This window comes from Podarcis tiliguerta (genome assembly GCF_965153285.1).
Source record: "Podarcis tiliguerta genome assembly, chromosome: 4".
Lineage (NCBI taxonomy): Eukaryota > Metazoa > Chordata > Lepidosauria > Squamata > Lacertidae > Podarcis > Podarcis tiliguerta.
In genome coordinates, this window is record NC_139537.1 from 15,933,533 (window position 1) to 15,950,836 (window position 17,304).

General features: G+C 47.6%; 1 protein-coding gene across 3 annotated transcripts in view; it reads left to right on the forward strand.

The window, feature by feature from the left end:
- Window positions 1–17,304, forward strand: part of DEUP1 (deuterosome assembly protein 1) — a 63,712-nt gene that overhangs the window by 25,326 nt on the left and 21,082 nt on the right. For all 3 annotated transcript variants that reach the window (XM_083436502.1, XM_083436503.1, XM_083436504.1), the window contains 3 exons: window positions 5,946–6,091; window positions 10,035–10,140; window positions 16,310–16,507. In XM_083436502.1, coding sequence (XP_083292628.1) covers window positions 5,946–6,091; window positions 10,035–10,140; window positions 16,310–16,507 — 450 coding nt within the window. The remainder of the gene's footprint in view (window positions 1–5,945; window positions 6,092–10,034; window positions 10,141–16,309; window positions 16,508–17,304) is intronic.

Below are 17,304 nucleotides of genomic sequence, written 5' to 3' on the forward strand. Positions count from 1 at the left end.
GCCCGTACGGGCAGGGGTACCTTTACCTTAATAGTAATAATAATCCATGGTCCCAGGGTTGCTTTGGAATGTAGATGGATATGGCTGGAACAAGTCAAAAGAGGAGTCGGAAACAGGGAGGTTGGTACCCTCTCGCTTGCTCCTTATTTGCCGATTCTGATGCAACCATTCCCGCCACCTTCACCGAAAGCTTACTTGTGGGGAAAAGATAAGTTTTGAATCTAAAATATACAATGGTACCTCGGGTTACATATGCTTCAGATTACAGACTCCGCTAACCCAGAAATAGTACCTTGGGTTAAGAACTTTGCTTTAGGATGAGAACAGAAATCGCATGGCGGTAGTGGGAGACCCCATTAGCTAAAGTGGTACCTCAGGTTAAGAAGTGTTTCAGATTAAGAACGGACCTCCAGAACGAATTAAGTTCTTAACCCAAGGTACCACTGTATCCAGATTTTGTAAGAAAGATCCACAAGAAGGTGCAGATGGAAAAGTAACGGACACGTTTTCCTGTAACAACACGCCCGGCCCCCGGCAACCTCCCAAATCTCCTATCTCTGACCACTCCTGGGGAGGATAGCTTTTTGCATTGCCCTAAATGGTCCAGCACCTGTCTCCCCATTGTTGCTTAATACAGGGGTTCTGCAGCCCAGTTCTGCAGGCTGCATTTCCCCTTCATTTCCCAAATATTATATAAATACTACCCGTTCTTTAGTTTCTAATATTCACTAACAGACTCTCGTACCCCAGCTATAACCATGTGAACTTTTCCCACCCGAGTCCCCTTTGCTAAGCAGCTGCATTTTTCAAAAGCTCAGATAAAATAAAAGGACCAGCAGAGGGCGAGGCAACAGCAGCTACCCAAAACACCATATAGTACAGATGGCTGCGTCTAGGTATTATAGTAGATAGTAGGACTGCTTCTAAAAATAGCTATGCACGTCCGACTTTTCTCTCCCTAGTATTGTCTAGTGCAAGTGTTAGAAACCTCTGGCCCTTTGGACTTGCCCCTGGCACAACCCCTCTCCAGCTTTGCTTCATACCCTCCTTGGGCGTTTCTGCCTGGCTGGAATGTGCCCTTGAACTCTGAGGTGTTCATCCTCTTGGCTCTCAGCTCCTCTCACCCCTGGGAAAACTGCTCTTTAATGCTCAATTGGTGCAAACTGCAATTCGGGTTTTCTCCAGATAGATGTTTCCTTTGAAGAGTGGGCTTTCCCCAGGAATGGAGTAAGGCAAGAGGGAAACCTAGAAAGCATTTGAGTAGCAGAACTACAGGTGGCTCCCGGCTAATTAAGAAGATGACCTTGTGAAGATAGTACAGTCTCGCCTGGGCTCCTTGCAGCACCTGAAGGAGTTGTACCCCCTCCCTTCTTCTGCTAATGGCGTTCCATTTTCTCTTGCAAATAAATGGCCCAACAGCCCCTTCAGAATAGCTGGAAGTGGCAAATGCCATTGAAGGGGAGGGTCATTTTCACCTGTGGCAGCAAATGAGCTTGAACTGGCTTTACTCATAGGGTCTATGAGTTGGGATTGTACCTGGGAAGAAGAAGAGTTTGGCTTTGATATCCCGCTTTATCACTACCCAAAGTAGTCTCAAAGCAGCTAACATTCTCCTTTCCCTTCCTCCCCCACAACAAACACTCTGTGAGGTGAGTGGGGCTGAGAGACTTCAAAGAAGTGTGACTGGCCCAAGGTCACCCAGCAGCTGCATGTGGAGGAGCGGGGAAGCGAACCCGGTTCACCAGATTACGAGTCCACCTCTCTTAACCACTACATGGATGGATGGCGGCTAACAGATTGAGGTTGAATCCTGACAAGACAGAAGTACTGTTTTGGGGAGACAGGAGGCGGGCAGGTGTGGAGGATTCCCTGGTCCTGAATGGGGTAACTGTGCCCATGAAGGACCAGGTGCGCAGCCTGGGAGTCATTCTGGACTCACAGCTGTCCATGGAAGCACAGGTCAAATCTGTGTCGAGGGCAGCTGTTTACCAGCTTCATCTGGTACGTAGGCTGAGACCCTATCTGCCTGCGGACTGCCTCACCAAAGTGGTGCATGCTCTGGTTATCTCCCACTTGGACTACTGCAATGTGCTCTACGTGGGGCTACCTTTGAAGGTGACCCAGAAACTACAACTAATCTAGAATGCGGCAGCTAGATTGGTGACTGGGAGCGGCTGCCGAGACCATGTAACACCGGTCTTGAAAGACCTACATTGGCTCCCAGTACGTTTCCAAGCACAATTCAAATTGTTGGTGCTGACCTTTAAAGCCCTAAATGGCCTCGGTCCAGTATATCTGAAGGAGCGTCTCCACCCCCATCGTTCAACCCAGACACTGAGGTCCAGCTGCGAGGGCCTTCTGGCAGTTCCCTCACTGCGAGAAGCCAAGTTACAGGGAACCAGGCAGAGGGCCTTCTCGGTAGTGGCGCCCGCCCTGTGGAACGCCCTCCCATCAGATGTCAAAGAGAACAACAACTACCAGACTTTTAGAAGACATCTGAAGGCAGCCCTGTTTAAGGAAGTTTTTAATGTTTGATGCATTACTGTATTTTAATTATTATTTTTTTGAAGCCGCCCAGAGTGGCTGGGGAAGCCCAGCCAGATGGGCAGGGTATAAATAAATTATTATTATTATTATTATTATTATTATTACACCACACTGAAGATGAAGAATGACCCTGGGGCTCACTTCCTCCCCCCCCCCCTTCTCTCACTTTGGGGCAGAAGTGAACAAGCAAGCCAAAACATCTCACCTTTGTATGGTCTCCCATGATCTTGTGAGACCGGCATCCCTTTAAAGAGACCCCCTTTTTTTCTAATAATGAGTAGATTGCTTCTGTGCAACACCTCATCTATATTTGGTAGGGTTATGATGGAGCCACTATTGAATTGCAGAGGACAGTGGTCCGTGAATCATCTCTTCATTAATTTCCATATAGAATGCATGTTCCATTCATTCAGTGCAGTTAGTTCTCTTCCCTTCTCCTTCTACCATTTCGAAAAACGTCTCCAAAAAGCCTCTCAGCCTCTCAAGGCACTTGTTTTCCATATCACAGCAGATCATTTTTGGAGTTGTGAGTCACCACCATGACTATTTCAGAAGCTTTCAAAAGTTTGGCATTTCAGTTTGAAATGTAGTCAAATAAATGGAAGCAATAACTCCCACACTTGCACATTCCAATGCTGAAATCCGCAGCCTTTCTCTTTCTCCTGTTGACGGATGATATGGCTGTTGATATAATTTAGTTTGTTACCGTCATATGGTATAGCTTGCCTTGTGGATAACACGGTTACCACTTACCATAACAGTAGAACATATAATTCCAAATATAGCGAATGTATTTCTGGGAGATTTTATTTATTTGGGGGGGGGGGGGCTTCTAAATTACAGACTTAAATTAGTTTAAACAGTCATTCCCTTTCCCCAGAAAAAATATTGGGCATGTATTTATGTGATAGAGGACTAGGGATCTCTAGGAAGAAATACTTGCCCCCACCTACCTGCAGTTCCCAAGGTTCTTTGGTGAAAGCCATGGCAGTTAAACCGATATAAAACCTATATATGTCTTGCTAATGCAGATACGAGAGCTGGATGTTGAATGTAGGGACTGAGAAGCAGTCTCTGCATGGAACTTTCCAAAACACCAGGTTCCAAGTCTGCCTCTGCATTGCATTGTGCCCAATGTGTCTGCATGTTGACTCTTCCCCTCAAAAGCCTCCAGGTGGTCATCACATAAAAAGAGTTGAGCATCTGCTTTCAACACGGAAGGTTCCAAGTTCAATCCCTGGCATCTCTGGGTAGAGCTAAGAGTGTCCTCCGCCGGAAGCCCTCACTGCCAGTCAATGTACCGTATTTTTCGTTCTATAAGACGCACCAGACCACAAGACGCACCTAGTTTTTGGAGGAGGAAAACAAGAAAAAAAATATTCTGAATCTCAGAAGCCAGAACAGCAAGAGGGATCGCTGCGCAGTGAAAGCAGCAATCCCTCTTGCTGTTCTGGCTTCTGGGATAGCTGTGCAGCCTGCATTCGCTCCATAAGATGCACACAAATTTCCCCTTACTTTTTAGGAGGGAAAAAGTGAGTCTTATAGTGCAAAAAATACGGTAAATACTGAGCAAGATGGATTGTGTTTGTTAACCACTTTGAGGGTATTTCTTTTCTCTTTTTTTACAATCAAGCGGTATATAAATTTTATAAATAATAATAATAATAAATCCTTGGCCCGACTCAATATAAGGCAGCTTCTTATGTTCCTAACACGATGGCATAAAAAAAAATCTCTTAACCTGATCCTGCTTGAAGTTACTTAGAAATAAACCCCATTTTATTCAATGAGATTTATAATCAAGTGAGCATGCATAGGGTTTTATACTCAATTGCAGGACCAGGTGTCGGCCTCCCCATGCAAATAAGAGACCCATGAGGCTGTTTTTTTGGGTCAAACAGGCCACGACTTTATTGACTACAGATGGAAGAGGTTTGGCCTGGGCATGGCGCAATCAAAATATTTCCGGCCCACCCGCCAGAAGTGACGCGTGGTAAATCCAGAGGGGGGTTCCTAAGACTTACATCAAATAGGGTGACCCCTGCAGGGACACCATCTGGAGGAGTGCCTTCGCGCCCCCCCGGGCATGTGGACATGGCCACTCACCCCAGTTCCCTTTAACAGGATACCCCAGCGTTTGAAGGGGCAGGCGGACACTACAACCTCCCTGTTAGGATATTTCCATTCCACCTTAAAAGGGAGCAGGATGTTTGTGTCACAGCCTGCGTATTTTCCTGTTTCACTGGATGTTTCTGTTGTGTCTTTGTTTTCGTTTCTCTCTCTGTGCCGGAACACTGAAGCAGGCAGTCATGTTTTTCTTTGTTCTGACCAACGAAAAATAAACTTGTAAATAATGCTCTCCTGAGTGCATTTTTCGCTGTGCATTATCTGCTGATAGAGTGTGCATCGGCTCTGGAATGTGGGAAGCTATTTCTGGAGCTCGTGTCGCTAATTGCTGATACTGCGTGTCTACGGGAGATTGATGGACGTCCGGAGACGATGTGGAGTCATGATGGACTTTGTCTCCCTGGCAGTATCCCAACACTCCCCTCCATCCAAAACAAAGGATTGCCCCAATGCTTGAATGCGCAAAACAACAAGAAACCTCTGGTTACATGAAACATATTCAATAAACACAGAAGACGTAACCAGCTGTACGTTTGAAAAAATAATATATACTATTCATTGTATTGAATTGCAGATTTCAACAAAAGTAGCTCATAAAGTTCAACAAAAAAGTAGAAGACCCAGTGGATCAGTTCATTCTCTAATCAGTTTATGCATAAGGTCCATATATGTGAAAGTGTCTACTCCACCTGTCTGTTCATAGAGTCCAACAGTCTGCAACAAAGGTTGTTGCAGTTCCACAGAATCCTTTCACAGAGTCTAAGACAAGGATTTCCAGAATATTAGCCTTGTTTCGCCGTCTTGGGCTTCATCAGTACAGTGGTACCTCAGGTTACATATGCTTCAGGTTACATACGCTTCAGGTTACAGACTCCGCTAACCCAGAAATAGTGCTTCAGGTTAAGAACTTTGCTTCAGGATGAGAACAGAAATCGTGCTCCGGTGGCGCAGCGGCAGCAGGAGGCCCCATTAGCTAAAGTGGTGCTTCAGTTTAAGAACAGTTTCAGGTTAAGAACGGACCTCCGGAACGAATTAAGTACTTAACCCGAGGTACCACTGTAGTACAAACTGACAGTGAAACAAGGCTAATTCTGTGGAAAATCTTAGGGAAACAATAATTTTAAAAAAGAGGTGAAGAGCGGAATAACATCTTTCAGAAGCTTATTACAAGCCATGGCATATGTGAATTAGTTCTTTGTGTGACAGAACCACCTTCCGTGAAGCCATCACTGGGTAGGCTATTTTGAACGCATTTGTTTGTCTTTGTTTAGAATATTGAAGCAAGGCTCGCCCAAGTGACGAACGAACTGAAGTCACGCGAGGATCTCTTGAATATGGTCGAGCTGGAATGCCAGCAGCTGCGCAACGAAGTCGCCAAAATGGAAGAGTATAAAAATAACGAAGAAAGCCGCGTGAAGTAGGTATTTAAAATACAAGTCTCCCCTGCGTGAATTGGTGCATGTTGACGTGAGAGTGAGTGCCTCTGGGGGGCGATAGCAAACATTACACCTGCTCAGAGCAGAGACACTGAAATGGTTAAACCTGTCCATTGGTTTTATTAGATTCATCAGCCAGTGGTCTAACTCAATATAAGTTCGCTACACGTGCCAAAATATAGTGATGTGCATAGCAACGCACACTGTTCCTATTGTAAATATAGGTACGGTACAATGGGAAGTTCTCCTGCATATGCCGTGCTGAATTGGATGGGCAACCACATTGGATGGGTTTGGGGTGTCCCCAAACACAAATAAATGGGAAGACCAGGATAATTTTGTCCCCTTTTTCTCTTTGGGTTCTTACTTTAAAAAGAAACAAGCAATTTGCTTTTAATAAACTTTCAAATGGGACGCAGGTGGCGCTGTGCGTTAAACCACAGAGCCTAGGGCTTCCTGATCAGAAGGTTGACGGTTCGAATCCCTGCGACGGGGTGAGCTCCCGTTGCTGGGTCCCTGCTCCTGCCAACCTAGCAGTTCGAAAGCATGTCAAGTGCAAGTAGGTAAATAGGTACCACTACGGCGGGAAGGTAAACGGCGTTTCCATGCGCTGGTCTGGTTCACCAGAAGCGGCTTAGTCATGCTGGCCACATGACCCGGAAGCTGTACGCCGGCTCCCTCGGCCAATAAAGCGAGATGAGCGTTGCAACCCCAGAGTCAGCCACGACTGGACCTAATGGTCAGGGGTCCCTTTACCTTAAACTTTCAAATATAGGAGGGAAAGCTGTCCTCAAGAGAATCCTGAACTCTTTTTTTTGCAGCTTGATCACTAAGGATGGACAGTTTAACAGTTTAACAAGATGATTTTGTGACACGCTTTGTTTGATAGCATGCGCGACGGTGGCTCATCGGAGGGCTCTGGCGTTATGCAGATAACTGGGAACCTCAAGCACTCAGCCTCGAAATAATTAGCTTCTGAACTGTGTTGTTTAAGGTTGCTTTTTGTGTTCACATCAGGGCACCTGACAGTGTGTTGCCAGTACGAGTATTTTACTACATTTAAAGGGCAGGAGCTGAATGCTTGGTATTTCTCCCTCGTGGCCAAATGCCTAGTGAGCCTAAGGTTACAAGCCAGAGGCATTATTGGGGATCAGTACTGATGAACCCCTGTTAGAGCTTATGACCGAGCAAGGGGCCTGTTGCCAACATCTGCTGCTGGCTGCTGCTGCTACCCTTTGTCCTTAATGTTGCTGGCAGTTTGCCTGCCCTCTCTGAATAAACAACTGGCAATGGAGCAAGGAGAAGGTGCGGGTGCTTCTCTCTGCCTTTGGGTGATGCTGCAGTTTGGGCCACCTAAGACACGGGTGGCGCTGTGGGTTAAATGCTTGCCGATCAGAAGGTTGGCGGTTTGAATCCCAGGGTGAGCTCCCGTTGCTCGGTCTCTGCTCCTGCCAGCCTAGCAGTTCGAAAATGCACCAGTCCAAGTAGATAAATATGTACCACTCCGGCGGGAAGGTAAACGGCATTTCCGTGCGCTGCTCTGGTTCGCCAGAAGCGGCTTAGTCATGCTGGCCACATGACCCAGAAGCTGTAAAGCGAGATGAGCACCGCCACCCCAGAGTTGGCTACAACTGGACCTAATGTCAGGGGTCCCTTTACCCCTTTACCTTTAAGAGAGAGAAAGCAAAGGAGGAGTGGCTTTTGAAAGTAGTGGGCTATGCAGAAATGGCAAAAAGTGCACAGCAAAATTAAGAGATCAAAATGAGGAACTTTTTATAGAAGAATGGGGAGGCCTTGAGATAAAAGCAGCAGATGAAAAATGACAAAATAATTGTGATAGTAACTTTGTGTAATAGATAACAATACAGTGGTACCTCGGGTTAAGTACTTAATTTGTTCCGGAGGTTTGTACTTAACCTGAAACTGTTCTTAACCTGAAGCACCACTTTAGCTAATGGGGCCTCCCGCTGCTGCCGCACCGCCAGACCACAATTTCTGTTCTCATCCTGAAGCAAAGTTCTTAACCTGCAGCAATATTTCTGGGTTAGCAGAGTCTGTAACCTGAAGTGTATGTAACCTGAGGTACCACTGTATAACAGTAGAAAAGGTTTGAGTGAAAACGCTGTGGAGGTGAGGGTGGGCAGTAAGCTTATGTAATACTGTAATTATTTGATTTGAAGGTTATTGTGAATATATATATATACATATATATATATATCTATATATATATATATATATAGATATTTGCTTTCGTAGATTTTCACGGGTACAGGAATGCAGGTTTTGGTGTCTTCGGGTGTCTTCCCGTGTAAAAGTTGGGGTGTCTAGGCGACGTTTCGACGAGGTCTCACTCGTCATCTTCAGGCTGGTGCTTTCGGCTTCTTGTTACTGGAACAGAGCAGGATCTCAGTGTTTGAGTTCCTATAAATACTGTTGAGGAGGTGTGGTGTATAGCCTCCAATGTTCTGGGCAGAGAGGAGGTTCCCAGGCTAGTGTGCCTTTTCTTCTTTTGTTCCTTAATTACTTGAGGGATATCTTGAGTGATTTCTTGAGTGATTTCCTGAATCCCACTTAGGTGGGTCATTAGGTGTGGATTAGTTGCTAAAGCCTTCGTGTCTTGAACTCTTGAACTTTGTGAAGAGTTTTTCTGAGAAGATGGCTGTACTGCACTTGGTTGTGCTCTGGCTTGGCTTCGTGTATAGGGGCGAGCTGTGGTTTTGTGGCCTGTGCCAGCCACAAAACCACAGCTCGCCCCTATACACGAAGCCAAGCCAGAGCACAACCAAGTGCAGTACAGCCATCTTCTCAGAAAAACTCTTCACAAAGTTCAAGAGTTCAAGACACGAAGGCTTTAGCAACTAATCCACACCTAATGACCCACCTAAGTGGGATTCAGGAAATCACTCAAGAAATCACTCAAGATATCCCTCAAGTAATTAAGGAACAAAAGAAGAAAAGGCACACTAGCCTGGGAACCTCCTCTCTGCCCAGAACATTGGAGGCTATACACCACACCTCCTCAACAGTATTTATAGGAACTCAAACACTGAGATCCTGCTCTGTTCCAGTAACAAGAAGCCGAAAGCACCAGCCTGAAGATGACGAGTGAGACCTCGTCGAAACGTCGCCTAGACACCCCAACTTTTACACGGGAAGACACCCGAAGACACCAAAACCTGCATATATAGATATATATATAGATATAGATATAGATATAGATATATAGATATATAGATATAGATATAGATATGGCAGTGGGCCCACTGACCACTTGCCCAAGGTCCCCCCATAGCCTAGAGCTTGCACCAGCCATAGCTTTCCAAAGTGTGTTGCAAAACTTCCTCATTTGGGCTGAGTTCAGCGTGACACAATCCTACCACGCTACTCAGAAGTAAGTCTCACTGTGTTCCATAGGACTCGCTCCCTTGCCAGCGTATTTGCAACAGCAGCCTTCCACCCCGAACCCAGTCTAATAATGTATTTGTAAAGTGTATACAATACTTGCCAACCTAGCTTTTTCATAATTGCTGATGCTTGAAACACACTTTCTTTCTGACTTAAAATTGGGGGCACATTTCATTCTTTATGCCCTGAATGGTTTCCGTCTTGAGTCCACTGACCTGAGTGTGGCCCTGATTAGAAGAAGCACCTTGTAGGAACCTCTAAAAATGTTTACAATTTTTTCACCCTCTCAACACACTGGTATTTACTAAAAACAGTTTGCCTCAGGCAAAGAGACTTGTGTAGTGTCATACAAACATAATGTAATGTGTTTCATATAATAAAACAATAAATTTGGGTTGGTTTGTTTTTCAAAAAGGGGAAACTGGACTTGTAATAGGTTTCTTTCTTTCTTTCTTTCTTTCTTTCTTTCTTTTTTTCTTTCTTTCTTTCTTTCTTTCTTTCTTTCTTTCTTTCTTTAAGACTTCAGTCAGCTTATGCACAATGCATCAAGGACTTGGAAATAAAAAAAGCTCAGATACTTGCCTTGGAACAACAGCAGGAAAATCAGCAGAAAGAGCTGAACCAGGTATGTTCTGATCTTATTCCGTGGGTCACAATTAAGGAAAAACTATGATCCAGGCTGTAGAAGGACATTGGCGCATGAGAAAGAAGCTTTCTGGGCTAATTGTGGGTCTCAAATCTCTCTTCTCCAGCTTTGTACCAGTTAATGCAAGTGTTCTAAATGCATTTCCAGTGTGCCGTCAGTGTTATCAGAATCCAGTCACTGCTGTTAAAGCTGGAAGTGGAATAACAACTCTACTTCCAGACTTTTACACATTTCTTTTGCCTGCTGGGCAGTCCGCCTTTCGCAAACCCCGAATGTTTTTCAGGGGTTGGAGTAAATTTCATTGGGATTGTGGTGTGGGAGAGAAGCACTCCCAGTTATGATTATTGCCCCACTCCATCCTTGCTGTGGTTTAAGGAAGGCAGTGCAGAATATAAAGGCAATATTGTTTGGAAAGGGAAGAGAGGGATGCCAACCAACCAACCAGAGGGATAAAAGGGACTCCTAAAGAGGTGAGAGACGGAATTGGCTTCAGCAGGCAATAATCTGCCAGAAAAGCTATCGAACAGCTGCACAGCGGGCTGTATGCACTTGGGGCGCCTGCATAGCTGTCGCTTTGTGTGTTTTTTAAAAAAAGTGAGAAAGTTGGATTTTCTGAGCTCTGAGAAAGGAAGGAAGCTGAACAGGTAAAATATGGGCAGGGTATGTGTCAGGGAACTGCCATCGGCTCAGGGGCGAGAGGGGAAAAGCCGAATGGATTACAGAAAGCCCCCAAAGATCATGGGAAGCAGCACCTCCTCAGCGGAGGAGAGTAACCACGCCTCCAGCAGAGAGAAGCTTCAGGGCTCGGGGGAGGCGAGGCAGTGCCAGGCAGTGGTGTAGCGTAGGTTGTCAGCACCCGGGGCAAGGCAAGTAATTTGCACCCCCTAACCCGGGGCAAGGCAAGTAATTTGCACACACACACACACACACACCCGCTGCACTGTCCCTCCCCCAGACAGTCCCTCGCTCTCTCTCCGCACCGCACGGCACGCCTGGCACCCTCCCCTCCACAGTGGGCGGTGACCCGGCGGCTCGAATTGGATTCGCACAGCCAGCACTGCGGTGAGAGAGAGTGAGTGAGCCAGGTAGGGGCAGAGAGCTGTGAGTGCGAGCGCCCCCCCCCCCGATGTTGCGCCCGGTGCAGCCGGCCCCCCCTGCACCCCCCACGCTACGCCACTGGTGCCAGGACACCTTGCCTGAGCAAAGCAGGGAGGAGAGAGGTCCTCTGTTACCCACGCCCTCCCTGCGCAGTAGGCTTCCGCGCAGAGAGGGGAAGCACAGACTGGGCGTCAAGAAACTACTCTGCTGGGGAAGGTTTAAGGACTTCCCGCTCTCAGATTCTGCCAGTGAATGAGCCAGCCACGGAATAGTGGTGCTCTGCATGTTGAAGGTTTCTTTGGCACCAATAACAAGGCTTTACAGCCGACCAGGGAGGCATTTGCCTGATTGCTCTCGAGCAACCCCCTGATGCCCTTACAGTATGTCTTGATCAGAACATCACGCAGGTGTAAAAAAGGGAAGTGGCCAAAGTTCGGCCATTCTACAGTAAATGGAAAGTGTGGATGCAGCCAGAATTGGTGCTTTTCAAACTGCCTCTTCTTAGAGAATTTTCGAGCTGGAAAGGGCCCTGAGGATCACCTTTTAACGCAGGAATATGCAGTTGTCCTATATGGAGGTTGAACCTGCAACCTTGGTGTCATCAGCATCAACTGAGCTATCCATTCACTAGCCTTACACGCTGCAGATAATTTTGCAGCCTGTTAGAGGTCATGCTGTCAAGTCCCACTGAATGCTAATCAGGCCTGTTGGTCTCTGCCCATGTGGATTACATAATAATAATAATAATTTATTATTTTTACCCCGCCCATCTGGCTGGGTTTCCCCAGCCACTCTGGGCAGCTTCCGACCGAATATTAAAAACAATACAGCGTCAGACATTAAAAACTTCCCTAAACAGGGCCGCCTTCAGTTGTCTTTTAAAAGTAAAATAGTTGTTTATTGCCTTGACATCTGCTGGGAGGGCGTTCCATAGGGGGGTGGGCGCCACTACCAAGAAGGCCCTCTGCCTGGTTCCCTGTAATGTCACTTGTCGCAGCGAGGGAACTGCCAGAAGGCCCTCGGAGCTGGACCTCAGTCTCTGGGCTGGATGATGGGGTGGAGACTCCTTCAGGTATACAGGACCGAGGCCGTTTAGGGCTTTAAAGGTCAGCATCAACACTTTGAATTGTGCTCGGAAACGTACTGGGAACCAATGAATGTCTTTCAGGACTGGTGTTATATGGTCTCGGCGGCCGCTCCCAGTCACCAGTCTAGCTGCCACATTCTGGATTAATTGCAGTTTCCAAGTTACCTTCAAAGGTAGCCCCACGTAGAGCACATTGCAGTAGTCCAAGCGGGAGATAACTAGAGCATGCACCACTCTGGCAAGACAGACTGAGGGCAGGTAGGGTCTCAGCCTGCGTACCAGATGGAGCTGGTAGACAGCTGCCCTGGACACAGAATTAACCTGCGCCTCAATGGACAGCTGTGAGCCCAAAATGACTCCCAGGCTGCACACCTGGTCCTTCAGGTGCACAGTTACCCCATTCAGGACCAGGGAGTCCTCCACACCTGGCCGCCCCCTGTTCCCCAATAACAGTACTTCTGTCTGGAGTTGTAATCCAAACATCTGGAGGGCACAGGTGGGCAGAAGCTGCCTGAGGAACTGGGGTGGGGGGGCTTTTAAAATATTGCAGCATTTAAGAGCGTTGATTTCATTTACACTAGCTTCCTAAAGCCATCAGTTTTTAAGGGGAGAGACACCCTTGGTTCTTAGCGACTTTGAAATGGATCTCCAGCGTGTCTGAAGCATGTGCCCAGTAACCCTTAATATTGCCGAAGGGGCACATTGCATGTAAGAGTGCAATGAAAATCAATGGCAATTCATAAGGAAACAGAATACAACTGAACGTTGCTGATTGGCCCTTTTTATATTGGCATCGTGAAGGGCTGTATTGTTCTAAGAAACAGGAGGATTTATTGGCACCTCGCTATTTGTTATTGGCAGAAAACTTATGAAAACCCACAAGCTTCTTTATACTCTCGGGGGAGAGCAAAGCGGTACAGGAAATGTGACCTTCAAAGCTAATAGCATAGAACAACCCATTAAATAACACTAGTGGCAAGCTTATTTTCTCCGAGAGTGGGGTTTGGGTTTTTTTGCTTTTTTTGTAACACTATGCCAGCATAGCCTTTATTTATTTTTATCATGTTTTCTCTTTAGTGAGCTGCTAAAAGTTATTTCTGGTCGTACCTGGTACTTTAACTATTGACTTTCCTTGCTTAGAGGGGGAACAGTAGACTCCGGTTACTACGTGCAACCTGCTTTTAAAGCTGATATAAGTAGTTTCTAACCATTTAGCCCTTTTGGAAAATTCCTTTGCCTCTCCGGATTCTCCTTGGAGAAAATTTGGGGGTAGGCCCTGGGCTTCTGGGCTTGCTATCCCAAACTCCTTCCCACTCTCTTCGCTGTAGGGATAAGAGAATACCGTATTTTTCGCCCTATAGGACGCACTTTTTCCCCTCCAAAAAGGAAGGGGAAATGTGTGTGCGTCCTATGGGGCGAATGCAGGCTTTCGCTGAAGCCTGGAGAGCGAGGGGGGTCGGTGCGCACCGACCCCTCTCGCTCTCCAGGCTTCAGGAAGCTATCTGCTAGCCATGGGAGCTAGCAGAGACCTTGCCAGCACCCAGAAGCTTGGGGCGCGCTGAGCTCCGCACTCCCCAAGCTTCGGGATTGGCGCAGCGCTCCGCTAGCTGTGGGAAAGCCGCGCGGCTCTCCCACGGCTAGTGGAGACCTTGCCGGCACCCAGAAGCTTGGGGCGCGCTGAGCTCCGCACGCCCCAAGCTTCGGGATTAGCGCAGCGCTCTGCTAGCCCTGGGAGAGCTGCGTGGCTCTCCCAGGGCTAGCGGAGACCTTGCTGGCACCCAGAAGCTTGGGGCGCGCTGAGATCCGCACGCCCCAAGCCTCGGGATTGGCGCAGCGCTCCGCTAGCTGTGGGAGAGCTGCGTGGCTCTCCCAGGGCTAGCGGAGACCTTGCCGGCACCCAGAAGCTTGGGGCGCTCTGAGCTCCGCACGCCCCAAGCTTCGGGATTGGCGCTGCGCTCCGCTAGCCCTGGGAAAGCCGCGCAGCTCTTCCAGGGCTAGCGGAGACCTTGCCGGCACCCAGAAGCTTGGGGCGCTCTGAGCTCCGCACGCCCCAAGCTTCGGGATTGGCGCTGCGCTCCGCTAGCCCTGGGAAAGCCGCGCAGCTCTTCCAGGGCTAGCGGAGACCTTGCCGGCACCCAGAAGCTTGGGGCGCGCTGAGCTCCGCACGCCCCAAGCTTCGGGATTGGCGCAGCGCTCTGCTAGCTGTGGGAAAGCTGCGCGGCGCTGCGCAGCTCTCCCACGGCTAGCAGAGACCTTGCCAGCACCCAGAAGCTTGGGGCTCGCTGAGCTCCGCACGCCCCAAGCTTCGGGATTGGCGCAGCGCTCCGCTAGCCCTGGGAGGGCTGCGTGGCTCTCCCACGGCTAGCGGAGACCTTGCCGGCACCCAGAAGCTTGGGGCGCGCTGAGCTCTGCATGCCCCAAGCTTCGGGATTAGCACAGCGCATCTGGGGGGGAAATAAAAATTTTTCCCTTTATTTCCCCCCCAAAAAACTAGGTGCGTCCTATGGGCCGGTGCGTCCTATGGGGCGAAAAATACGGTACCTTGAATTGCAAGGTGAAGGATGTCTCTGTGTCTGAGATTTCTCCGTAAATAAGAGTGCAGAAGGGAATCGACATACAACTGCTTGCCTGACGCTCACTCTCCAGGTTATGAATTGGTCAACATCACGTCCAAACAGTGTAACATTACACTTTGTGACATCAACAGCATTGACAGAACATACTCTGAGCATTTGTTTGCTGATGCAGATATCCTTCTGTTTTTGCAAATGCCAAAAATGGCATTTTGCAATTCTGCTCAGAACAGAACAGAACAAGTCGCGTTTGCTGTGTGGTGATCACAGTAAAGTGAAGGACCAACAAGGCAATATATGCAGCTTGATAGACCACCAACCACTTTCATCCTATGAATGTTTTAAAACAGTGGTAGGCAGGGAGCAAAATGGGGACCTCCCTGCCTCCATACCTCTCGGAAATCTCCCCAGGTTGCATCCTGCTTCAAATTCTGAATGTTTTTGACTGGCTGGGATGTGTCCTTGACCTCTGAAAATGCCTCATGTTCATCTGGGTGGCAGATAAAGAGGAATGTGTTAGAAACTAGCCTCCTCCTCCTCCTCCTCCTCCTCCTCCTCCTCCTTCTTCTTTGGCAATCATTCGTAGCCGAGTAAGATTGTCTTCCATAAACACGGTTTTAACAAAGTGACTGTGGAGGCCAATTCTGGACCCACACGTCCATCCACAGTGGGGACATTGGTGGGAGTTGATCACGGTGTGGATTTGCCAAGCGTGCCTTCCTCTTAGCACGTTTCTCCCTTGCATCCTGAGTTCGAGTGTCTTCAAAGTCCATGGCACCTTGGGTAAAGGCTGTTCTCCAACTGGAGCACTCACAGGCCAGTGTTTTCCAGTTGGCAGTGTTTTTTAGATTTTCCTTGAGACAGTCTTTAAACCTCTATTGTTGACCACCAGCATTACGCTTTCAGAGGTTGGACTGCCGGGCACATTAACGTTGGTGGGTAAATTTTCTTTCACTTGACTTCCTTTCGGCAGGGGTGCCAACTTGGATAAAATATTGTGGGGGCCCAGGTAAGCCCCGCCCCGCAAAATCGATCACATGACACAGTATACACACACCATTTGAATGGGAATGCCAGTCAACTTTGTGGGGGCCCGGCCTCCTCAAATATTTTATTGTGGGGGCCGAAGCCCTCATGCCCGCTCAGAGTTGGCTCCTATGATTCTTGGCATGTAGCGTTTAAACAAGAGAGGAGGTGGAAAGTGTGAACTCTAAACTGAAACACAAAGAAGCTGGTCTGAATCGTAAGCCTTTCTAAATCTCTGAGCTATCGCTCACATGGCTGGTAGGGTTGCTGTGTTGAAAACGGAGAACCCCAAAAGTTGGTGGTATGTGAAAAAAAAACGATGCTATCTGCAATGCCAGCGCTCATTCTTCCCTATTTGCTGCAGATAAGGGACCGCCTTTATCAGGAAGAACAGTCCCATCGCTCTGAGGTGGAAAGAATGAGGACGGAAATCTCTGACCTGACAGAAGAGCTTCATCAGAAGGAGATTACTATAGCAACTATCATGGAGAAAGCTGCTCTACTGGAAAGGCAGTTACAAACGGAGTTAGAGATAAAAGAGAAAATGTTAGGGAAACAACAGGTATGCAAACAGAACAAAAAGCAGCGCAGGTCATTTGGTCCTTACGGAGATTAGCACCTATTGACGTTAAAGGAAGCGATTGCCTTGTAGAATATGGGCAGGGAGTGGGGGGGGGGACAAGACTACAGCAGGAAATAAGACCATTTGACATAACTCTAATCTTACACTTATCATACAGAACCAAGCATTCTGGGGTTTATACTCCGAGCATACACATGAAAATCTTTCCAACGTTCCTGCTCATCTTTCTTCCCTATAACCTGCAGTTTCTTAGCAGCATTTGCTGATCTGCATTACTTTTCTGAATTTCTTGTTGAGGTTATTTGGATGTGGCACCCATGGGCGTAGCCAGGATTTCTGTTATTTGGGGGGGGGCAGCCAAAGTTGTTGAGATTTTTCAAAAATAGTTGTGGATCTAGCACCCTTGGCTATGCCCATGATGACACCTGTAGACCTTGCAGTTCAAATTGTGCTAATAAGCAATTAACAGTGCTGCTGTTCTTCCTGCACCACCAGAAATTGCAAGGGGAGTCGCGGCTACATGCTTGAAGTCAAATATCTGTGTTAGCATCACCAAATTGACCTCCCCTGAGCGCAAGCCTAGGCAGTGTGTATGGAAGCATATAGATATATACGTGTGTGTGCGTGTGTGTTAACATTTAAATGTGCTGTTCCCCACCTGTGCTCTGAAGTGCTGTTTTTGACACATATTTGCCTTCCTAACCATATGTCGGAACTATTTCAGCATAGTGTGATCCCACCCTGCAGGACCATGTGTGGGAATAACATAAAACCAC